The 25685-nt window shown below is 41.9% G+C and overlaps 1 protein-coding gene across 2 annotated transcripts in view; it reads right to left on the reverse strand.

Moving 5' to 3' along the window:
* Window positions 1-17040: 17040 nt before the first annotated feature.
* Window positions 17041-25685, reverse strand: part of cep85l (centrosomal protein 85L) — a 49495-nt gene continuing 40850 nt past the window's right edge. For both annotated transcript variants that reach the window (XM_080791153.1, XM_080791152.1), the window contains exons 12-16: window positions 25558-25675; window positions 24835-24885; window positions 23077-23136; window positions 22256-22415; window positions 17041-21399 (exon numbers count right to left, since the gene is read on the reverse strand). In XM_080791153.1, coding sequence (XP_080647279.1) covers window positions 21203-21399; window positions 22256-22415; window positions 23077-23136; window positions 24835-24885; window positions 25558-25675 — 586 coding nt within the window. In that variant the 3' untranslated portion in view covers window positions 17041-21202. The remainder of the gene's footprint in view (window positions 21400-22255; window positions 22416-23076; window positions 23137-24834; window positions 24886-25557; window positions 25676-25685) is intronic.

Raw genomic sequence — 25685 nt, forward strand, 5'->3', positions numbered from 1 at the left:
GGGTTTGTCCATAATGTGTGTATTCTCTGTGTTCATGTCAAGGTGAGGGTTTGTCCATAATGTGATGTGTATTCTCTGTGTTCATGTCAAGGTGTGGGTTTGTCCATAATGTGTGTATTCTCTGTGTTCATGTCAAGGTGTGGGTTTGTCCATAATGTGTGTATTCTCTGTGTTCATGTCAAGGTGTGGGTTTGTCCATAATGTGTGTATTATCTGTGTTCATGTCAGGTGAGGGTTTGTCTATAATGTGTTTAAAAGAATTGTCTATGTATTTTCCAGAGAATCACTGTGTTTACTTATTTATATTCATACATTTTCATTAAAAAAAACTGCACTATCCACAAGTTTCACACAGACCTAATTTCTTAGCTAAATAGTTACTGTATGGATTTTAAATCTCTGAACCGTATCGTATCGTCATAATGAACCAATATCGTCCATGTTAAAAAATAATCATTACACCCGTAATATATTGTGTGATGTTTCATAGTGTTTTGTTTAGTTTGAAGAAGGTGATCAAATGTTAAAAAGTGTGAACAGAGAAATGTAAATAATCTTTTAGAGTTGTATAAATGTGCCGTTTGCAAAGCAAACATTTAAACTTTAAATGTGTCAGATCTGGTTGCAAAAAGGGGCGAAGTGTCCCTTTAAATTTTAAAGGGACACTTCGCCCATTTTGCAACCAGATCTGATTTCAATGATGTTTTGGGAGACAGGAAACCATTTCCTGAGGGTTTTTATGTGGCTAATAAAAATGTGTTTTTAGATATTTTAGTATTTCAAAGTGTCCATGATGTCATGGATGGACACTGGGCTCTCTTCCTTCCTGGACTACAATTCCCATAATGCTTTGGTGCACTGCTCCTCCTTGTGGATAGGGGGAGGAGCTTACTGTCTTACTGAGACAACATGTAGTCCAGGAAGGAGGTGAGTCCAAGTGTCCATGACATCATAGACACTTATACTTATACAATACTTAAATATCTAAAAACACATTTTATGAATTATTCATGAAATGAATAATTCTCCCCAAACATAATTAAAATAAGATCTGGTTGCAAAAGGGGTGAAGTGATCCTTTAAACATAAAACAATTATACAGTGACTACAGTGACTGTGGTGGATCTACAAGCTCACATCGTATCGCGTGTGACGCGTCACTTTGGGAACTTGTAGAACTTTCAAAAATATATTACAAATCTCGTAATGGATACGCTTTACTTTGTGGTACTTTGAGTGTGTTTTGATGCCAATACTGTACTTTTTACTCTAATAAAAATGTTGAATACAAGAATTCTATCACTTTGTTTGTGGTCATCATTGTATTTTTAACAAGAGTTTCTGTGTGTCCCCTAGGATAGTGGTTCTCAGCTAACTCCACCACCTCTCCCCCTCTCAAACTGTCTGCTATAAAGCAGCTAACTCCACCACCTCTCCCCCTCTCAAACTGTCTGCTATAAAGCAGCTAACTCCACCACCTCTCCCCCTCTCAAACTGTCTGCTATAAAGCAGCTAACTCCACCACCTCTCCCCCTCTCAAACTGTCTGCTATAAAGCAGCTAACTCCACCACCTTTCCCCCTCTCAAACTGTCTGCTATAAAGCAGCTAACTCCACCACCTTTCCCCCTCTCAAACTGTCTGCTATAAAGCAGCTAACTCCACCACCTCTCCCCCTCTCAAACTGTCTGCTATAAAGCAGCTAACTCCACCACCTCTCTCCCTCTCAAACTGTCTGCTATAAAGCAGCTAACTCCACCACCTTTCCCCCCTTTCCACCTCTCAAACTGTCTGCTATAAAGCAGCTAACTCCACCACCTTTCCCCCTCTCAAACTGTCTGCTATAAAGCAGCTAACTCCACCACCTCTCCCCCTCTCAAACTGTCTGCTATAAAGCAGCTAACTCCACCACCTCTCCCCCTCTCAAACTGTCTGCTATAAAGCAGCTAACTCCACCACCTCTCCCCCTCTCAAACTGTCTGCTATAAAGCAGCTAACTCCACCACCTTTCCCCCTCTCAAACTGTCTGCTATAAAGCAGCGAGCTAACTCACACTGTTGCACCATGCATGGATACAACATGTCGTGTCTTGTCGCCCCAATGCATTTCCAATGGAAGTCACATGGTTTGACAAAACATGTTTGTTTGATGGCTGTGTTGTGCTGTTGACAGTTTTCTGAAAAAGCTATGTTTCTATGTCAGTCGTTCTTCGATGTTTTAAAAAATAGCAGACCTACAAGCTCATAGCGCGCCACTTGGTGGCGCGCTATGAGCTTGTAGATCTGATATTTTTCAATAGCTATAAAGCATAACATAATGCTAACACCAAAAGGGGTTTCCCGCCCCAAAATGGGTTAACACAACACGCACACAGCACTCTCCACACATCCATACATTGCAGACATTATTAACAGATATCCTCACATCCCACACCTGATTACTTACCATTCTTTAAATTACTTTAATTTAATAAATATAATTTAAAACGTTTATATTCTTGTGTGGACTCTCTGCCACGCATCCAATAGCCTAATGCATGACACATGAAGAGCCGTTCCAAGAATGCAAAGTACAAACATTACATTTTACATTACAAAAAAATCTATTTTCCTCCTCTATTTCCCATTCCAAGTCTGTTCATCTTATATGTAATGCCAGCGCCACTAGTCCACTAGTCCACTAGTGTAGGCTACTAGTCCACTAGTACTTCAGTAAAGGGAGCTAACTTGTGGAACTCCTTGCCTATACGGTCTTAAAACTAGAGACGGATGGTAATGTGTTCTATAGAGGTCTCAAACTATGGTTGAAATCAGATCAACATGTGCTCACATGTAGCTCCTGACTGGTGTCACGAGAATGCTTACGTTTGCTTTTGTACTGGAGGTTATGTAACTTTCAAAGGAAATAGAGCATGCACCTCCACTCTAGCCCAGGTGCTAGACAAAAAGGCAGTACAAGATGAAAAATAGAGTCTGCAACACTGGTATGAAACTCAGCTCCACTGGTTTATTAGATTCGACGTTTCGATCACTTATTATAGGATCTTCTTCAGGAATGTGATCGAAACGATAAGTGATGGAAACGTCGAATCTAATAAACCAGTGGAGCTGAGTTTCATACCAGTGTTGCAGACTCTATTTTTCATCAGGTTATGTAACTTTGCCGTAAATTTCACTTGAATGTACTTCTTATTTTTAGATTGGGTGTTCTTTTAACTTTGTATTTTCAGAAAAGTCTCCTGTGGACAAGTGGTGAAAACTATAGCACTCGTGCCAACACACGGTCTGTAAACGATGCATCTACAAGTTGTACAATTGTGCAATGAGCAATGTGATTGTTATGCCCATATCAAATAAATACACATAAACATAAACATACTAGTCCAAACACACAGCTACGGTTTTAAACTATAGTTTCAGCAATGGGATGATATCTATATTTATTTATTTTGGTGGGTCCTCTAATCAATAGAACTGATTCAGTCACATTCATATAATCAATAGAACTGATTCAGTCACATTCCACTAATCAATAGAACTGATTCAGTCACATTCATATAATCAATAGAACTGATTCAGTCACATTCATATAATCAATAGAACTGATTCAGTCACATTCATATAATCAATAGAACTGATTCAGTCACATTCCACTAATCAATATACAGCTTGTATTTCAGGATTCAAGCTTATATATAGCTTGAATCTCACAGCATACAACATGCACATGCAGCAGATCAGCAAAGGGAAAATCAGACCCGCCCGAACTGAGCGGCACGGGCTGTGTGTGTGTGTGTGTGTGTGTGTGTGTGTGTGTGTGTGTGTGCGCGTGCGCGCGCCACACAGCCCTTCATTGGAGACTGCACGTGTGCAACACTGAAAAAACAAGGTTGCCAAGAAAGAAAGAAAGAAAGACACCCAATCACAGGGTCCCAAAACAGCAGCATGTCTCTTTTCCACCCAATCACAGAGTCCCAAAACAACAGCATGACTCTTTTCCACCCAATCACAGGGTCTCAAAACAACAGCATGTCTCTTTTCCACCCAATCACAGGGTCCCAAAACAACAATAGAACAACAGCTTTAAAGTAAACCACACTATTAAAACCGTTTTAGTGCCATAAACATAAACATAAACATTTAAACGACAAGACGTTTTACTGCCAATTATGGACCGGATGCCACGGTCGTTAAGACATGTTCTTTTTTTAGATAATTCCTCTAATAATGGTGTCGACATGCACATTACATGCATAATAAAAGAATGCTTTCTTACCTTTCTTTGTAGTTCGCCCGTGGTGTGGGCTTCCCCAGAGTTAGTGTCAAAGTGTCCTTGAGCAAGACTCTGAACCCCTGATAGCTCCGGATGTGCAGGTTGGTGCCTCGCATGGTTTCCTCCGCCATCAGTGTGATCAATTTGATTCTACCACGCCTCTCCTGGAGTAGGATAGGAAGAAAGAAAGAAAAACATAATTAAATAAATGTGTGTGTGTGTGTGTGTGTGTGTGTGTGTGTGTGTGTGTGTGTGTGTGTGTGTGTGTTGCTTTTATTTTAATGTTTCATGTCTTTTCTGTTATTCTCCATTTCTCTGTAAAGCAGTTTGAGCTGCATTTCATGTCATGGAAGGTTCTGCACAAACAGAGCTCTGAGGACCCCTAGTGGCTCCTCGGAGTTACTGCAGGTGAGGATGCAGAATCTTTGTGGCATAGCATTACACTTGTTTACAAGAGGGATCCACCATGTTCAATTCATCCAAACATTTAGAGACGTACAAATAGACACTTCTATATAGCCAAAGAACAGAACAGGAATTCATCATTACCATGGTTGCATTAATTAATACCTGTTTGTTTGTTTTTTTAACCTTTATTTAACCAGTAAAAACCACATTGAGACTGAAGTCACTTTTACACAGTGTGAACTGGACAAGAGAAGTCTCTTTTACACAGTGTGAACTGGACAAGAGAAGTCTCTTTTACACCGTGTGAACTGGACAAGAGAAGTCTCTTTTACACAGTGTGAACTGGACAAGAGAAGTCTCTTTTACTGAAGACTGAGACTGAAGTGTTAGACTGAAAAGTGCTAGACTCATTCTAATGGCTACATTTTGAAAACTAAAGATGATAGAGATTTACTCTCTCTTCCTGGTGAAAGTAGAGGATTATAGCTTTCATTTGCTATATGGTATGCCTCTGTCACTATAAAAGAGAATATGCTATGGGCATAACAGAAGTGTGCTTCAAAAAAAAGAAATGACTCCAAACGCATTTTTACAGATTCCTGTTAAGTGTGAAACTGAGCAGGTATAAAACTGCCTGTATCTACAGAATGCAACATGCTACAAACATATTTTTTTTTTCTGGTTAAAGAGGAAATGCTCCTCTTTCAATTGGTATATTCCGTGACATGTTCACATTATTACAGAAATATGCTATGGGTATATAAATGTGACTGGTCAAAAACGAGAGACTGAAGTGCTAGACTGAAAAGTGCTAGACTCATTCTAATGGCTACATTTTGAAAACTAAAGATGACAGAGATTTACTCTCTCTTCCTGGTGAAAGTAGAGGATTATAGCTTTCATTTGAGATATGGTATGTCTCTGTCACTATAACAGAATATGTTATGGTCATAATATAAGTGTTCTTCAAAAAAAAGAAAATAACTCCAAAAGCATTTTTACAGACGCCTGTTTAGGGTGAAACTGAGCAGGAATAAAACTGCCTGTATCTACAGAATGCAACATGCTACAAACATATTTTTTTTTTCTGGTTAAAGAGGAAATGCTCCTCTTTCAATTGGTATATTCCGTGACATGTTCACATTATTACAGAAATATGCTATGGGTATATAAATGTGACTGGTCAAAAACGAGTGACTGAAGTGCTAGACTGAAAAGTGCTAGACTCATTCTAATGGCTACATTTTGAAAACTAAAGATGATAGAGATTTACTCTCGCTTCCTGGTGAAAGTAGAGGATTATAGCTTTCATTTGCTATATGGTATGCCTCTGTCACTATAAAAGAGAATATGCTATGGGCATAACAGAAGTGTGCTTCAAAAAAAAAGAAATGACTCCAAACGCATTTTTACAGATTCCTGTTAAGTGTGAAACTGAGCAGGTATACAACTGCCTGTATCTACAGAATGCAACATGCTACAAACATAATCTTTTTTTCTGGTTAAAGAGGAAATGCTCCTCTTTCAATTGGTATATTCCGTGACATGTTCACATTATTACAGAAATATGCTATGGGTATATAAATGTGACTGGTCAAAAACGAGAGACTGAAGTGCTAGACTGAAAAGTGCTAGACTCATTCTAATGGCTACATTTTGAAAACTAAAGATGACAGAGATTTACTCTCTCTTCCTGGTGAAAGTAGAGGATTATAGCTTTCATTTGAGATATGGTATGTCTCTGTCACTATAACAGAGAATATGTTATGGTCATAATATAAGTGTTCTTCAAAAAAAAGAAAATAACTCCAAAAGCATTTTTACAGACGCCTGTTTAGGGTGAAACTGAGCAGGAATAAAACTGCCTGTATCTACAGAATGCAACATGCTACAAACATAATTTTTTCTGTCTCTTTTACACAGTTTGAACTGGACAAGAGAAGTCTCTTTTACACAGTGTGAACTGGACAAGAGAAGTCTCTTTTACACAGTGTGAACTGGACAAGAGAAGTCTCTTTTACACAGTGTGAACTGGACAAGATAAGTCTCTTTTACACAGTGTGAACTGGACAAGAGATGAAGAGAAGTCTCTTTTACACAGTGTGAACTGGACAAGAGAAGTCTCTTTTACACAGTGTGAACTGGACAAGAGAAGTCTCTTTAACACAGTGTGAACTGGACAAGAGAAGTCTCTTTTACACAGTGTGAACTGGACAAGAGAAGTCTCTTTTACACAGTGGCCTCAGTTACATGCACAACATGTATTCAGAATGAATTAATTAATTCCGAACAGACATTCTTACCCAACTGTTTACATGGAACCTGAATATATACAAGTATTCCTCAATTGTTTACACGACCAAAGCATTCCTTCTGAATATAACTTTGGACTATAGAGACGGCCAACCCATAACCGTTATCCCTTAACCCATTTTGACCTGAGATCAGATTCTAAAAATGTCTTCTATGTTTTTATGTCAGTTGTGTTCAAACTGTTTCATGTCAAGGACCCCCCCAAAAAAATATATGTAATAGGCCGGCGACCCCCATCTGAAAATATGTTATTCCAGGGATAACATATTACAGGGATTCACAGAAGCAAAGATTTCAGTTAAAAACTTGCTCTGAAAGAATATATTATTCAAAGATTATAGGCACATTTTCACGAATTTTCAAAAATAGCAGACCTATACAAGCTTGTAGCGCGCCACTATAAGCTTGTAGATCTGCTATTTTTCAATAGCTAAAGCACAACATAATGCTAACACCAAAAGGGGTTCCCGCCCCAAAATGGGTTAAGAAATGAATAACCGACAAACACTAACAGCTATATTATCTGAGAACAGCGAGAAACCTTTTTTTTTTATGTTTTTTGGTAGCCCAGTGAATCAATGAATAGTGACTACAGGATACCACTCATTTTCAACATTTTACTGTCATTAATATACCTGTTGTGGAAATAATAATAAAAAGTCACCCCATTCTGTGTTGCCTAGAACTGGAGGTCTGAAAAAAAATGAGTAACAGTAACAAGTACATCTCAGTGACATCACAAAGCTGTACTTACTTCATATTGTTACTGTTTTTTGTCAGACCTCCAGTTCTAGGCAACACAAAATGGGGTGACTTTTTATTATTTCCAGTTTTCAGTACTATAGAAAAGCGCCCAGTGAAAAACGTTCCACGGTGAAAAAAAGGTGCGATTAATTTATCTGTAGTTAATCGCGATTCATTTTTCTGTAGTTAATTAATCTAAATGAATCGCAATTAGTCCCGGCCCTAAATAAAACACAGATATATTTTGAAGTGCAGTCCCTGTAACCATGCACACAGTCCCTGTAACCATGCACACAGTCCCTGTAACCATGCACACAGTCCCTGTAACCATGCACACAGTACCTGTAACCATGCACACAGTCCCCGTAACCATGCACACAGTCCCCGTAACCATGCACACAGTCCCTGTAACCATGCACACAGTCCCTGTAACCATGCACACAGTACCTGTAACCATGCACACAGTCCCTGTAACCATGCACACAGTCCCTGTAACCATGCACACAGTCCCTGTAACCATGCACACAGTCCCTTTAACCATGCACACAGTCCCTGTAACCATGCACAGTCCCTGTAACCATGCACACAGTCCCTGTAACCATGCACACAGTCCCTGTAACCATGCACACAGTCCCTGTAACCATGCACACAGTCCCTGTAACCATGCACACAGTCCCTGCGTAACCATGCACACAGTCCCTGTAACCATGCACACAGTCCCTGTAACCATGCACACAGTCTCTGTAACCATGCACACAGTCCCTGTAACCATGCACACAGTCCCTGTAACCATGCACACAGTCCCTGTAACCATGCACACAGTCCCTGTAACCATGCACACAGTCCCTGTAACCATGCACACAGTCCCTGTAACCATGCACACAGTCCCTGTAACCATGCACACAGTCCCTGTAACCATGCACACAGTCCCTGTAACCATGCACACAGTCCCTGTAACCATGCACACGCGACCTTCACCCAAAACAACCCAGAACTAAAAAAGAACAGCATCCAAACACCCAAACGCTGCGATTGGCAACGGCACTGGCCCCATATTTACATGCAGAAATGTATTCGGAATGAATGGATTCCTTCCAGTCATCAGAATAAAATAAATGCTACTGTAAACACTGTAACCCATTCTGACCTGAGATCAGATTCATACGAGGTTTCCACTGGACACACACTGGGTCTGATTATAACCCATTCTGACCTGAGATCAGATTCGATTTTCATGTCTTAAGGGATAACGGTTATGGGTTGGGAAGTGTGCAAATCTCTTGTGAAATTAAAGACATTAATGGAGAATTCCATGCCAGAATGCTTTCTTACCTTTCTTTGTAGTTCGCCCGTGGTGTGGGCTCCCCCAGAGTTAGTGTGGAAGAGTCCTTGAGCAAGACTCTGAACCCCTGATAGCTCCTGATGTGCAGGTTGGTGCCTCGCATGGTTTCCTCCGCCATCGGTGTGATCAATTTGATTCTACCACGCCTCTCCTGGAGTAGGATAGGAAGAAAGAAAGAAAAACATAATTAAATAAATGTGTGTGTGTGTGTGTGTGTGTGTGTGTGTGTGTGTGTGTGTGTGTGTTGCTTTTATTTTAATGTTTCATGTCTTTTCTGTTATTCTCCATTTCTCTGTAAAGCAGTTTGAGCTGCATTTCATGTCATGGAAGGTTCTGCACAAACAGAGCTCTGAGGACCCCTAGTGGCTCCTCGGAGTTACTGCAGGTGAGGATGCAGAATCTTTGTGGCATAGCATTACACTCGTTTACAAGAGGGATCCACCATGTTCAATTCATCAAAACATTTAGAGACGTACAAATAGACACTTCTATATAGCCAAAGAACAGAACAGGAATTCATCATTACCATGGTTGCATTAATTAATACCTGTTTGTTTGTTTTTTTAACCTTTATTTAACCAGTAAAAACCACATTGAGACTGAAGTCACTTTTACACAGTGTGAACTGGACAAGAGAAGTCTCTTTTACACAGTGTGAACTGGACAAGAGAAGTCTCTTTACACAGTGTGAACTGGACAAGAGAAGTCTCTTTTACACAGTGTGAACTGGACAAGAGAAGTCTCTTTTACACAGTGTGAACTGGACAAGAGAAGTCTCTTTTACACAGTGAGAACTGGACAAGAGAAGTCTCTTTTACACAGTGTGAACTGGACAAGAGAAGTCTCTTTTACACAGTGTGAACTGGACAAGAGAAGTCTCTTTTACACAGTGTGAACTGGACAAGAGAAGTCTCTTTTACACAGTGAGAACTGGACAAGAGAAGTCTCTTTTACACAGTGTGAACTGGACAAGAGAAGTCTCTTTTACACAGTGAGAACTGGACAAGAGAAGTCTCTTTTACACAGTGGCCTCAGTTACATGCACAACATGTATTCAGAATGAATGAATTCATTCCGAACAGACATTCTTACCCAACTGTTTACATGGAACCTGAATATATACAAGTATTCCTCAATTGTTTACACGACCAAAGCATTCCTTCTGAATATAACTTTGAACTATAGAGACGGCCAACCCATAACCGTTATCCCTTAACCCATTTTGACCTGAGATCAGATTCTAAAAATGTCTTCTATGTTTTTATGTCAGTTGTGTTCAAACTGTTTCATGTCAAGGACCCCCCCCAAAAAAATATATGTAATAGGCCGGCGACCCCCATCTGAAAATATGTTATTCCAGGGATAACATATTACAGGGATTCACAGAAGCAAAGATTTCAGTTAAAAACTTGCTCTGAAAGAATATATTATTCAAAGATTATAGGCACATTTTCACGAATTTTCAAAAATAGCAGACCTATACAAGCTTGTAGCGCGCCACTATAAGCTTGTAGATCTGCTATTTTTCAATAGCTAAAGCACCACATAATGCTAACACCAAAAGGGGTTCCCACCCCAAAATGGGTTAAGAAATGAATAACCGACAAACACTAACAGCTATATTATCTGAGAACAGCGAGAAACCTTTTTTTTTATGTTTTTTGGTAGCCCAGTGAATCAATGAATAGTGACTACAGGATACCACTCATTTTCAACATTTTACTGTCATTAATATACCTGTTGTGGAAATAATAATAAAAAGTCACCCCATTCTGTGTTGCCTAGAACTGGAGGTCTGAAAAAAAATAGTAACAGTAACAAGTACATCTCAGTGACATCACAAAGCTGTACTTACTTCATATTACTTGCGCAAGCAGAGCGCGCAAGTAATCGTTTCGCTTGGTCTCTTCGAAGTGAAGACAAGTTTTCTTCAACGGTAAATCTGTGCCTGGTTTGCTGGGACTAGTTACAACATTACGTCATCCTTGAGAGAGTACATGGTGTGTATATGACGTAATGTTGTAACTTGTAACTTGTAACATTACGTCATATACACACCATGTACTCTCTCAAGGATGACGTAATGTTGTAACTAGTCCCAGCAAACCAGGCACAGATTTACCGTTGAAGAAAACTTGTCTTCACTTTTTGGAACCAAGTAACCACAGTATACTGCTAATCAAATTACAACTACATACTCTGTATGTAGTTGTAACTAGAACAACTACATACAGTCTGTGCCTGGTTTGCTGGGACTAGTTACAAGTTACAAGTTACAACATTACGTCATATACACACCATGTACTCTCTCAAGGATGACGTAATGTTGTAACTAGTCCCAGCAAACCAGGCACAGATTTACCGTTGAAGAAAACTTGTCTTCACTTTTTGGAACCAAGTAACCACAGTATACTGCTAATCAAATTACAACTACATACTCTGTATGTAGTTGTAACTAGAACAACTACATACAGTCTGTGCCTGGTTTGCTGGGACTAGTTACAAGTTACAAGTTACAACATTACGTCATATACACACCATGTACTCTCTCAAGGATGACGTAATGTTGTAACTAGTTCGTGAAAATGTGCCTATAATCTTTGAATAATATATTCTTTCAGAGCAAGTTTTTAACTGAAATCTTTGCTTCTGTGAATCCCTGTAATATGTTATCCCTGGAATAACATATTTTCAGATGGGGGTCGCCGGCCTATTACATATATTTTTTTGGGGGGGTCCTTGACATGAAACAGTTTGAACACAACTGACATAAAAACATAGAAGACATTTTTAGAATCTGATCTCAGGTCAAAATGGGTTAAGGGATAACGGTTATGGGTTGGCCGTCTCTATAGTCCAAAGTTATATTCAGAAGGAATGCTTTGGTCGTGTAAACAATTGAGGAATACTTGTATATATTCAGGTTCCATGTAAACAGTTGGGTAAGAATGTCTGTTCGGAATTAATTAATTCATTCTGAATACATGTTGTGCATGTAACTGAGGCCACTGTGTAAAAGAGACTTCTCTTGTCCAGTTCACACTGTGTAAAAGAGACTTCTCTTGTCCAGTTCACACTGTGTAAAAGAGACTTCTCTTGTCCAGTTCACACTGTGTAAAAGAGACTTCTCTTGTCCAGTTCACACTGTGTAAAAGAGACTTCTCTTGTCCAGTTCACACTGTGTAAAAGAGACTTCTCTTGTCCAGTTCACACTGTGTAAAAGAGACTTCTCTTGTCCAGTTCACACTGTGTAAAAGAGACTTCTCTTGTCCAGTTCACACTGTGTAAAAGTGACTTCAGTCTCAATGTGGTTTTTACTGGTTAAATATAGGTTAAAAAAACAAACAAACAGGTATTAATTAATGCAACCATGGTAATGATGAATTCCTGTTCTGTTCTTTGGCTATATATATAGAAGTGTCTATTTGTACGTCTCTAAATGTTTTGATGAATTGAACATGGTGGATCCCTCTTGTAAACGAGTGTAATGCTATGCCACAAAGATTCTGCATCCTCACCTGCAGTAACTCCGAGGAGCCACTAGGGGTCCTCAGAGCTCTGTTTTTGCAGAACCTTCCATGACATGAAATGCAACTCAAACTGCTTTACAGAGAAAATAAGAGTAAACATTAAAAAGGCAGTAACCGAAAATGAAACAAAGCTAAATTAATCAGGGCCTTCGCAAATGATGCTAGTTAATTTATTTATATTTTTATAAAGATATTTTTGGGGAGAGAGATGGGGGGGGAAGACACGCAGGAAAAGTAATTGGGACTCAAACCTGCTACACGCTGGACCGCGTGGCCGGCCCAGGCCATATAGTGTTTTTACAGTACATAGATTGTGCATTACATTCACCCATTCACACACCGATGGCGGAGGAAGTCACCAACCTGCACATCAGGAGCAATTAGTGGTTGCCCCCGGGATCGAACTTCCCATCCCGCTGACTACCGGCCACTCTACCCCTAAGCCCATGAATGGTATACTTGTTTATCCATAGAAATAAATCTCAATAAAATGTATGAAATAAAACGCAACATAACATAACAACTAATCTTATTTTATTTTGATGAGGTCTTCAAAACAGTCTTCACCTGTTAATATATTATGTTTCCAGGTTTTCTACTCTTGGGCCCTGCAACATATCAAAAACACAACACACGCATAGAACCCCCGCCCCTCCTGACCTCTACAGGTAAGCAGAGAGACCCCTGTTGGTCCAGCTGTAGCTTGCAGTCTGGTAGACAGCCTCGGCGGGGGAAGCATTAAGGAGCTCCACGCTCCGCACGACTTCCTCTCCCTGCTCAACGCAGCCAAAGTCCACTGCAGGAGAGGACAGGGTCACTACAGGCCCTGGACAGACAGAGAGACATTCAGCCATTTAATACGAAAACACCACAGTGCCATTAACCAGTGGTGGAAAAAGTACTAAAATGTTTTACTTAAATCTTTTAGAAATACTCTTGTTACAAGAAAAAGTACAAAAGTATTGGCATCACAGTGTACTTAAAGTACCAAAAGTAAAATTACTCGTTATGCAGAATGTCTCATTTCAAGACAAGTTTTCATATGTATACAAATATTTTGAAAATGACAGATCTACAAGCAATGTGCCACATCACAACGCAATGTGAGCTTGTAGATCAGCAAAATGTATATAGGGCTGAAGTGGTTAGTGTATGTTTTGTCATCATTATGAAGATGTACAAAGTAACTAAAGTTTTCAAAAGAATGTAGTTGAGAAGTAAAAGTTCTAGAAAATGGAAACACTCAAAATTGAACATAAGTACAGAACTTAAAGATGGAGTGCCACCATTTTTTCCCACCCTAAAACATGATCATCAGGTATTATTACAATATAAGGGGGAAGAACTTTTTCCAAAAAGTGTACAGTATTTGTTAAAATCATGCTTTTATGTGGACACGCCCACCAGTTCATTAAGTATGCCTGGATTGCCTGGTGGGTGGTGATGGGTGGTGATCCACCTGAACTGAAGCCGCACCCACAGCTGTAGTTGTATGATAAAGGGGGAGGGGTTAGGGGAGGGGCTGATAGTGTGGTGTCACTATATTACTGTTTATTTCATTGGCACGTTTGACTTTCAAGGGTTCAGCCTCCAGGAAGAACCCCTAAATACAAAGTTAATACACCATTGCACATAAAAACAACTCCAGGGTGTCTAATGAAGTACTGTCACCTCATAGACACATGGAAAACTGGAAAAATACAAAAATGGTGGCACTCCATCTTTAAGTAAATGTATGTAGTTACTTTCCACCACTGCCATTAACGAGAGCTTTCCAAAAGCAAAACGGTTAACCACTAAATCCCTACTTTATACTTAGACGTACAATGGTGTCTTGCTAACACAAGCTCACAAGACATCACATCACAACATGTTGTGAGCTTATAAATCTCATATTTTCTGAAAGTCTAAGAAGTACCGGTATACGAAGTTTGAACAATTATGAAAATGTGCCCTCACCCACTGCCTGTTCGCTTCTTCTCGCCCTAAAACGATTCATAGTGCACCTGTATACCTACCTATACATTTCCCGGTGAGTTTGAGCAGGGCTTTGCTGAGCGATCCGGGATAGTTCAGGGACAGGTAGTCGACAGAGACTGCGTCTGCGGCCAGCGGGGCGTAAGTGACCGTCACCCGCAACGACGCACCGGGAGCCACCTCCCCGTTGGTGACGTCACAGCTGAACTCTGACCCGAGCAGGGGTGAAGCACCAGGCAGCCGAGAGAGGGAGAAGGAGGTCATCACCTGGAGGAGAGGGAGGGAGGGAAGGAGAGTGGAGAGAGAGTAGTTAGGGAAAGTAAGCCAAATGTGTGACCAACCTGCAAAATACAACAGTGCCGCCTTGTGGCCAGTTGGCCCAACAACACATCAGATACTTTTAGAACTGAATCCAATAGTTTTGAATAATAATATTAAGAAGAAGAGTCACGTCAGCCAGAAAATAAAGCAGCAATCTCTCTTTGAACTTTTAAATTAAATGTTTTCAAACGGTAGTCAACAAATCCTGACTAATATGTAATAGCCTATGTGCTATTTTTTCTTTACAAAGTAACAGGTATAATATTACTGTTTTGACAGAGTAAAACCTTACACTACTCATTACTCTGTAAAGTAGTAATATAATGAATGAATTGCATTTTTATAGTGCTTTTACAAGTGCTCAAAGCTCTTTCTTTACAATGTATTCATTTCATTCAGGGGTGAGGTGGGTTCGGGGGGTGAGGCCATGCAAGTATAGAGCCTGACCAAAGAAATTATAATTTTGAGCGATGGAAATAAGCAAATTAGCACAACACCCCATAGTCCCATAGTCCCAGGTTAAATGTATAAATGATATGATATGTTTATGTTTGTCTGTGGTTCATCAATATGTCTCTGTAGCTTAAACAGCTGACTGACGTCTGACAATATAATTAACTCACCTGGACAATTGTACCTGTTGTTAACTGAACAACAAACAGTCCATGGTTAAATAAAACATCCGTTTGTTAGTTTGTGGTTTAATGTATTTGCTCAAACAGCTGACTGAACAATGCATAACTCACCTGCTGGTCACATAAAGACGTTAATGTTGTAGGTCTACAGCCCCGTTGTTAAAACAAATTATAATATATAGTTTATAATGTTTGTCTGTGGTTCATCAATCATGTATGTGTTGTTTAAACAGCTGACTAACATTATCATTAACTCACCTGGACAATTCTCTCACTGCGTTGTTGTGGAATTAAAGACATTAATGTTGTTCGACATTAGTTTGTTTGTTTGTTCCTCCCGTCTCAAACGGCCCTCCAAACAGTGCCGTGACGTCGTTACAGGAAGCAGGAAACGAACGCAGCATAACAACAATGACAACAAACGGCCGCCATTTTGTTAGCACGTCACGTCACTAAAACGTAGTTTTTAAACGTTTTTCCGCGTCCATAAAACAACGCGTTGTCATCGTCCCTACTAGTGACATAAACAGTGTCGTGTCGTCGCCACTGTGACGCAGTTATTTCGTCTGTTAGATGGTGAAACAGCCCTGAAGCTAACGGCTAACGGTGATGTGTTGCCACATTGTGTGGCAGAAACAAGCGATCAGCTCTATGAAAACAAGCCAAGAAGAAGCCACTTTTATATTGCCAACTTGTTGTGAGCTTGTAGATCTGCTATTGAAAGAAGTTAAATATTTGGAATATATTATTTGAAAGTTAAACAAAACCACCAATATTGTAAATACTAGCAACTGAAAAAACAAGCCCAAAATCGCTTAGACTAAGCGGACATGGCAACACTGTGAATTACGGCTAATATATACTCGCGTTATGGCTGCTAGTTCCGATCCAAAGCGGATACGGAAACGGCCTCCGTGGTTTGCATGTAATGTGAGCGTGGAAGTGTTACCGGATATGGTAGGCGGGCTCTATACATTAAATATTCACAGTTTTCAAAGGGCCTTTTCTCAGGTCTGGGTAAAACGGTACAATCATTTTAAAATGGTCATATTATCTCCTTCAAATATTTTCCGATTTCATTGAATGATACATCATATGAAAGTTTACATTCTGTACTTTAATAATCTGTAAATCTGAAAAATTACTCTGGTGGAAATGAGGGCCTTTTTGCCAGATCCAGTCACACAAATGAAAATAACACGCAAGCACTTTTAATTGGGTAACAACTAACCATTTTGGATTGATGGCGAATAAAAAATGATGTATAACAATGTGTTGTTCTATTGTTATATCTCTATATGTGATGTATCACCATTTGTTGTTCTATTTCTATGTATGTGATGTATCACCATGTGTTCTGCCTCTCTGGATTAAGAGAGGCTGATAAAAAATGAATAGCCTACATTGTAAATTGTAATTGGAAAATATAAACACACACTCACACACACACACACACCTTGAAGCACTCAGATGTTATAAAAATATCATTTATTTGCCGTCTGTACAAACAAAGTGAAATCCCAACGCTCTGCTTTGAACATGTAAAAAATACGTCTTAATACTTTTTTGTTGTGTGTTTTTTTTGTTTTTTTTGTTTGTTATTTCTAAATAAATTGAGCGTTTTGGCATCCGATCAACTCCAAGCTGCAAATCGCAATGTCCAGAGCTAGTAAACTGGAACAGTAGAAGCTAACAGCTAACAGCTAACTGTAACAGTAGAAACTCTGTGTTATTATTTTAATACCGTTAGACAAATTAACACTCTTCTGGAAGCCAGCCAGTTGTGAGTAGAACACACACACATGCACGTGCGCGGACACACACACACACACACAGGCATGCACGTGCACACACACACACACACACACGCACATTTGTATTATTGTGAGAAGGGCGTCGTTTTCCATGAATCGCATTAGAACACTTTCTGTTCCCCCTCAAATTCTGCTGTTGTTTTTGCGGTGGTCGTTTTGCTTCGGCAAGTAATACATAATAATACAAGTGCACGCGCGTGTACAGTGCACGTACACACACACAAGCGCGCGCACACACACACACACACACAGAGAACCAGGGGGGTTACCTGTGTGTGGGGGGGGGGGGGGTGTGACTTCAGTACTCTAACGGGAGAGTCCGTAAACGTCCCGTAACGTGTTATGCGGTTAGCGATACATTGGTCAGGTCTCTCCTATATGTTGCAACCTGAGTTCATATTATGCATTGTTTGTGCCTCTAATTGGTATGGCTTTTTTTATTTTATTGTTTTTATTTAAGGGCAAATTTGGAACATTAGCATTATGGTCCTAACGAGACGAGGTCGGAGCGTCTTAACGAGCGGTAACGAGGTGGCGTACAGTCACCGGTTGGACGCGTCTATGACGTGCTGGCAGAGCGTGTGGAAGTTTTGCATAGATAGAACACTTAATGTTCAACGCTTTCTAAGAACCCAATGCGGTTTTATTTAAACCCATTTTTTTAGGACCCAGAACTGATTACTACTGTAGCCTACAAATGTCTTCTAAAATCATGACAGATTTCTGAAAACCCTGTGTTTTTCTATGTCAGTCGTTCTCAAACTATTTAATCTCAAGGACCCCCAAAAATCAAATGTAATCGGCCTCTGACCCCCATCTGAAAATATGTTGTTACAGGGACCCCCCCCCCCCCGACCCCCCACCCTATAAATACCGTTTATAGACGTTATCGCTGTAGATATCTACTGTTTTATAGACGTTATCGCTCGCGGTTAAGACGTTTGGTCAAAATGTTCGTCAGATACACAGAACGAACGCCATGGAAAAACAAACCGGTATTTGTCGTTAATCGGGCAGGCTAATTAATCATGCTAATGATGCGTTCGTTGTGCCCTGACGATACACACACGCACACACGGCGACACATTCACCGAAACATGCGATGATTTACACACTTTGTAACGTAAGTTTCTTTTCATCTAAAATCATACATATAAAGCATACAAATAAAATATAAAATAAAGATTACATCACATTCCTGGTTTCAAAACATCTTAATTATTATAAAAGTTATATTTTTCATGACTGCTTCTCCCCTTAAAGATCCGACACCACGAAACATGGCAGATCCACAAGCATACGTTGTGAGCTTGTAGATCCTGTGTGGCTGTGAGCTTGTAGATCTGCTGTGCAACACCAGGTCGTATAAGGTCAGGATTTTAGCCCACAGTGACTGACCAGGACGGGAAGGGTTAACGTTATTAATTAACAAATAATAATAATAAAAATCGTAGCCTGGAAACAAGAACAATCCGACACAGCAAAAAAAAATAGTCTGGAATTATTTGAATTATATTTCCTCACCCCAGAGTTGTGTTCTGTTCTGACGTTTGAATCTGGGTGTTACGTAACGTGGCGGGTTAAAACTCACTCCACTAGTCCATGTGTGGCTGGTTAAAACTCACTTCACTAGTACATGTGTGGCTGGTTAAGACTCACTCCACTAGTACATGTGTGGCTGGTTAAAACTCACTCCACTAGTCCATGTGTGGCTGGTTAAAACTCACTCCACTAGTACATGTGTGGCTGGTTAAAACTCACTCCACTAGTACATGTGTGGCTGGTTAAGACTCACTCCACTAGTCCATGTGTGGCAGGTTAAAACTCACCCCACTAGTCCATGTGTGGCTGGTTAAAAATCACTCCACTAGTCCATGTATGGCTGGTTAAAACTCACTCCACTAGTCCATGTGTGGCTGGTTAAGACTCACTCCACTAGTCCATGTGTGGCTGGTTAAGACTCACTCCACTAGTCCATGTGTAGCTGGTAAAGACTCACTCCACTAGTCCATGTGTGGCTGGTAAAGACTCACTCCACTAGTCCATGTGTGGCTGGTAAAGACTCACTCCACTAGTCCATGTGTGGATGGTTAAAACTTACTCCACTAGTCCATGTGTGGCTGGTTAAAACTCACTCCACTAGTCCTTGTGTGGCTGGTTAAGACTCACTCCACTAGTCCTTGTGTGGCTGGTTAAGACTCACTCCACTAGTCCATGTGTGGCAGGTTAAAACTCACTCCACTAGTCCATGTGTGGCTGGTTAAAACTCACTCCACTAGTCCATGTGTGGCAGGTTAAAACTCACTCCACTAGTCCATGTGTGGCTGGTTAAGACTCATTCCGTGGCCTATACGAGGCCTCAACCTCCTGTGTACAGTCAGGACTACAGGATAAAAATCAAGCAACACATGAGCAACAAAGCCTTTATATCAAAGAAATGTATCACCTTTAACTTCACTGTTTAAAGTGAACCGTATGAACACCTTTAACTTCACTGTTTAAAGTGAACCGTATGAACACCTTTAACTTCACTGTTTAAAGTGAACCGTATGAACGCCTTTCTAGCAAAACCATTGAATAGAAAACCTTGAGGACCCCCCTGGGGGTCGGAGACCACTGGTGCAGATCTCAACCAATGGGAACCACTGGCGCAGATCTCAACCAATGGCAACCACTGGCGCAGATCTCAACCAATAAAAAAAAAAGTGTTGGGGGCGGAGCCGAGGTGAAACCTCGCTCAAAGAGGGGAGTGGCCGACGTCACTGCGCGGAGCGTTGTCGCTCGCGGTCACGTCGAGAAACGCTTCATCGCTGGCGAGACGCAGACGAGCTGTCAATCAGACGAGCTGTCAATCAGACGAGCTGTCAATCAGAATACTGCCCCGCCTGGCGCAGACCTCACAAGATGATTGGATGGAAAAGTGCATGGTGAGGCAGCAGGCAGCTAATTGGCCGGAATGACCTGCCACTCAAACACAGGCACTTTGAGCACAAGAGCAGCAGTTGTTTTTTGCTCACCGCTAACGCTAAGCGCTAACCGCCTGCTAACCGCTAACCGCCCACTAACCGCTAACGCTAAGTGTTAACCGCCCGCTAACCGCTAACATGTAAGCGCTAACCAACCGCTAAGCGCTAACCGCCCGCTAACCGCGTATAAAAAAACGATTCACAGTTTTGGTCCTACATTCACAATCCCTTCTTTGAAACGTAGAACTGCAGATTAAATAAAAACAAAATAAAATAAAACTTCCTTTGACGTATATATAGAACTTTACAGTTTAAATGAAATAAAAACACAAGTCCTCTTCTTTGCAATTCCCTTTTTTGAGGACGCTTCCCGTTCGTAGCGGTCACTGCGTGATGCAGCTGTCGTCCATGTCCTGCACGCAGCGTAGCCTAGCCTAGCGTAGCCTAGCATAGCATCACTGTGTGATGAGCTGTCTCCCGTGTCCTGCGTGTAGCCAAGCCTAGCCTAGCGTTGCATAACTGTGTGATGCAGCTGGCTCCCATGTCCTGCGCATAGCGTAGCCTAGCCTAGTGTAGCGTAGCATCACTGTGTGATGCAGCTGTCGCCCATGTCCTGCACGCAGCGTTAGCCTAGCCTAGCATAGCATCACTGTGTGATACAGCTGTCTCCCATGTCCTGCGCATAGCGTAGCCTAGCCTAGCGTAGCGTAGCATCACTGCGTGATGCAGCTGTCGCCCATGTCCTGCGCGTAGCGGTCCGACATGCTCCGCCAATGTCCTGTGCGTAGCGTAGCCTAGCCTAGCGTAGCGTAGCATCACTGTGTGATGCAGCTGTCGCCCATGTCCTGTGCGTAGCATAGCCTAGCCTAGCGTAGCGTAGCATCACTGCGTGATGCAGCTGTCGCCCATGTCCTGCGCGTAGCGGTCCGACATGCTCCGCCGCAGCTCGTCGATGTCTCGTCTCAGCTGTCCGACCTGCAGCAGTTTGTCCCGCAGACTCCCGCCGTCGCCGCCGCCTCCCTCCGATAGGCCGAGGAGCGCTGCGTTGTCCACGCCCTCCTCCCCGGACACGCCCATGGCTGCAGAGGTCAAAGGTCAAGAGAGAGAGAGAGAGAGACAGAGAGAGAGAGAGGAATCACAATCACATTTCATTGTCAGAAGTTAATAATGAAAGTGTCAGGATGTAGAAGACATTTTTAGAATCTGATCTCAGGTCAGAATCGGTTAAAGCAGTGGTCCGACACATTGTTGCATTCACACCTGCACCCAATCCTAATCAAGTGCGATTTGGAAGCGAAGCGAAACGCCCGTTTTTTTGGTCGGAGTGGAATGCGTTTCTTTGGGATTCGAATGAGGCTTCAACACCTGCCAAACGAAAGCACACTTTCCCCGACAAGGTGTAGCAGGATTAGTTTTAACCCGTTTTAGCAGATCTACAAGCTCATAGCGTGCCACCGAGTGGCGCGCTACGAGCTTGTAGGTCTGCTATTTGTTTGTTTTTTAGTCGAAGAACAACTGACACAGAAACATAGCTTTTTCAGAAAACTGTCAGGACACATTTTTAGAATCTGATCTCAGGTCAGAATGGGTTAATCTCTTTCTGGTGTGAAGGCGACCTATAAGGCCACAGGAAGGCAGTTTAGAGACCAGGATTATATTTGACTTTGTGTGAATTTTTTTCATCGTGAACAATTTCCCTTTCATGCCAAGTTCCAAAAATATGACAAATGCGCATGTGTGCACATGTGTGCGTGTGTTTGTGGGCGTGTGCGTGCGTGCATGCGTGCGTGCGTGCGTGCATGTGTGTGTGTGCGTGCGTGTGTGTGTGTGTGTGTGTGCGTGTGTGTGTGTGTGCGTGCATTACACTGTATCCCCAGCAGCAGGCTGATGTTGGGTGTCTGTGCGCGTGTGTGTGTGTGTGTGTGCGTGCATTACACTGTATCCCCAGCAGCAGGCTGATGTTGGGTGTCTGCCCACGTGCACGCTGGACCAGCACTGAGCACAGAGCCTGGAGGTCCGTCAGACACAGAGACATCTCCCTCAGCAGGGAGCCACTCTCTGCAGCAGGGGGCGCCATTTCACCCTGTCTGTGGTTCTGGAGAGAGGGGGGGGGAGAAATACCTGTCATTTAACACTCAATGCTTCCCAAAGTGGGGCCCCCAGGGGACCCCCAGCCAGGGGCAGTGGTGGAAAGTAACTAAGTACTTTTACTTAAGTACTGTACAATTACAAGTACAATTTTGAGGTATTTGTACTTTATTTTAGGTTTTCCAATTCCCAGTACTTTCAACCCAATACATTTTATACATTTCGGCCATTTGAAAATAGCTGATCTACAAGCTCTACAAGCACAAGCTGTTTGGGAAGAAAAGATCTTTAACAAACACCTGTATGATTGACAGCTGTCATTTAACATGCACCTGTATGATTGACAGCTGTCATTTAACATGCACCTGTATGATTGACAGATCGCACAGACAGACAGACGTGTTGCGTGCGCGTGTATCATCAGTTGACGTGGACTTTGATCATGTTCAAATCTGACGTTCACGTCCATAACTAACAACCGATCAATGATTCATCCATAACTCTGTGTGATCAATGATTATCGTCAGGATGTCTGACTGACTCACATTCCTTAGCAGGGTGGCACCAAATGAACAGGCAGACAGACAGACAGACAGACAGACAGACAGACAGACAGACAGACAGACAGACAGACAGACAGACAGACAGACAGACAGACAGACAGGTACCTGTGTGTCTTGCAGCTGTTGGGTGACGTCGTTCTGCAGCTGCAGCCTCCTCTCCGTGGCCTATGACATCATCATGACATCATTATGACATCATCATCACTAAAGCATTATGTTTTACTTTAGCTGTTGAAAAATAGCAGATCTACAAGCTCCCCCCCCCCCCCCCCCCCCCGCAGAAAGCAAAGAATTCAGTTCAAAACGTTCACTGTGAAAGAATATATATATTCAAAAGATTTGCACACGTTTTTACGATTTTTTTCAAAAATATCAGATCTGCTGTAAGGAGAATTCCATGCTAGAATGCTTTCTTATCTTTCTTACCTTTCTTTGTAGTTGTTACGTTTTTTGTGTGCAAAAACTCCTTATTGGCTATTTCCCCTACCATAAGCCCTCAATGAATTGCATTGCATTGAATGGGAATTGAATGGGGCTATGGGGTGTTGTGCTAATTCGCTTATTTCCATCGAAAGAAGTAGTAAAGTGTTGCCGCTTGGGATATTATTTACATTATGAAGAGAGGATATATACAAAGAAATTATAATTTTGAGCGATGGAAATAAGCGAATTAGCACAACACCCCATAGCCCCATTCAATTCAATGCAATTCATTGAGGGCTTATGGTAGGGGAAACAGCCAATAAGGAGCTTTTGCACAAAATAACACCTGGACCTCTTTGGTGGGGACGTAACAACTACAAATAACACCTGGACCTCTTTGGTGGGGACGTAACAACTACAAATAACACCTGGACCTCTTTGGTGGGGACGTAACAACTACAAATAACACCTGGACCTCTTTGGTGGGGACGTAACAACTACAAATAACACCTGGACCTCTTTGGTGGGGACGTAACAACTACAAATAACACCTGGACCTCTTTGGTGGGGACGTAACAACTACAAATAACACCTGGACCTCTTTGGTGGGGACGTAACAACTACAAATAACACCTGGACCTCTTTGGTGGGGACGTAACAACTACAAATAACACCTGGACCTCTTTGGTGGGGGACGTAACAACTACAAATAACACCTGGACCTCTTTGGTGGGGACGTAACAACTACAAATAACACCTGGACCTCTTTGGTGGGGACGTTAACAACTACAAATAACACCTGGACCTCTTTGGTGGGGACGTAACAACTACAAAGAAAGGTAAGAAAGCCTTTTAGTATGGAATTAAGCTATAAGGTGACACAGATGTTTACATAATGGTTAACTTTTCCTTTGTGTAATTGTTTTTGAGGGGTGCTGAGCCCCGCCCACGAGGTAGTTACCTTAACCTTAAGTTAAGTTACCTTAACCCATTCAGGGCAGGAACCCCTTTTGGTGTTTTAAGCATTATGTTATACTTTAGCTATTGAAAAATAGCAGATCTACAAGCTCGTAGCGCGGCACCGAATGGCGCGCTACAAAGCTTGTAGATCTGCTTTTTTAATCGAGAAAATATGCTTCAAAACTTGAGGCAACATCTTTGAGGGAATAAATATTCTTTCAGAGGGAACGTTTTTTAACTCAAATCTTTGAATATATATATTCTATCATAGCCAACGTTTTTTTATAGAAATATTGAGAACCACTGATGTAGAAACATGAGGTAATTCAGAAAACTGTCAGGATGTAGAAGACATTTCTTTAAATTTCGACGTCAGGTAGAAATGGGTTGACCTTGAGTTAAGTTACCTTAACCTTAAGTTAAGTTACCTTAACCTAAAGTTAAGTTACCTTAACCTTAAGTTAAGGCGATGGGACTCACCGTGAGTTCCTGGCTCAGTCTGTCAATCTGCTTCTTCTGGCTGTCAATCACCTGCAAGAGAACACAACATACCTGTCAATCATCCTGGCTGTCAATCATTCTGGCTGTCAGTCATTCTGGCTGACAATCAGCATGACTGTGTGTGTGCGTGCACCTTTCTGTGGTGTGTGTGTGTGTGCGTGCACCTTGCTGTGGTGTGTGCGTGTGTGTGTGTGTGTGTGTGTGTGTGTGTGTGTGTGTGTGTGTGTGTGCGTGCACCTTGCTGTGGTGTGTGTGCGTGTGTGTGTGTGTGTGTGCGTGCACCTTGCTGTGGTGTGTGTGCGTGTGTGTGTGTGTGTGTGTGTGTGTGTGTGTGTGTGTGTGTGTGTGTGTGCGTGCACCTTGCTGTGGTGTGTGCGTGTGTGTGTGTGTGTGTGTGTGCGTGCACCTTGCTGTGGTGTGTGCGTGTGTGTGTGTGTGTGTGCGTGCACCTTGCTGTGGTGTGTGTGTGTGTGTGTGTGTGTGTGTGTGTGTGTGTGTGCGTGCACCTTGCTGTGGTGTGTGTGCGTGTGTGTGTGTGTGTGTGTGTGTGTGTGCGTGCACCTTGCTGTGGTGTGTGCGTGTGTGTGTGTGTGTGTGTGCGTGCACCTTGCTGTGGTGTGTGTGCGTGTGTGTGTGTGTGTGTGTGTGTGTGTGTGCGTGCACCTTGCTGTGGTGTGTGTGTGTGTGTGTGTGTGCGTGCACCTTGCTGTGGTGTGTGCGTGTCTCCAGTAACAGTGTGTTTTCCTCCTCCAGGTGTTTCAGGTCCATCACAGGAAGTCTGACTCCGTCGAGAAGACACTGTTCTATCTTCTGTTGTAGGCTGCACGTAC

Source organism: Protomyctophum bolini, assembly GCF_963924005.1.
Source record: "Protomyctophum bolini genome assembly, chromosome: 19".
Lineage (NCBI taxonomy): Eukaryota > Metazoa > Chordata > Actinopteri > Myctophiformes > Myctophidae > Protomyctophum > Protomyctophum bolini.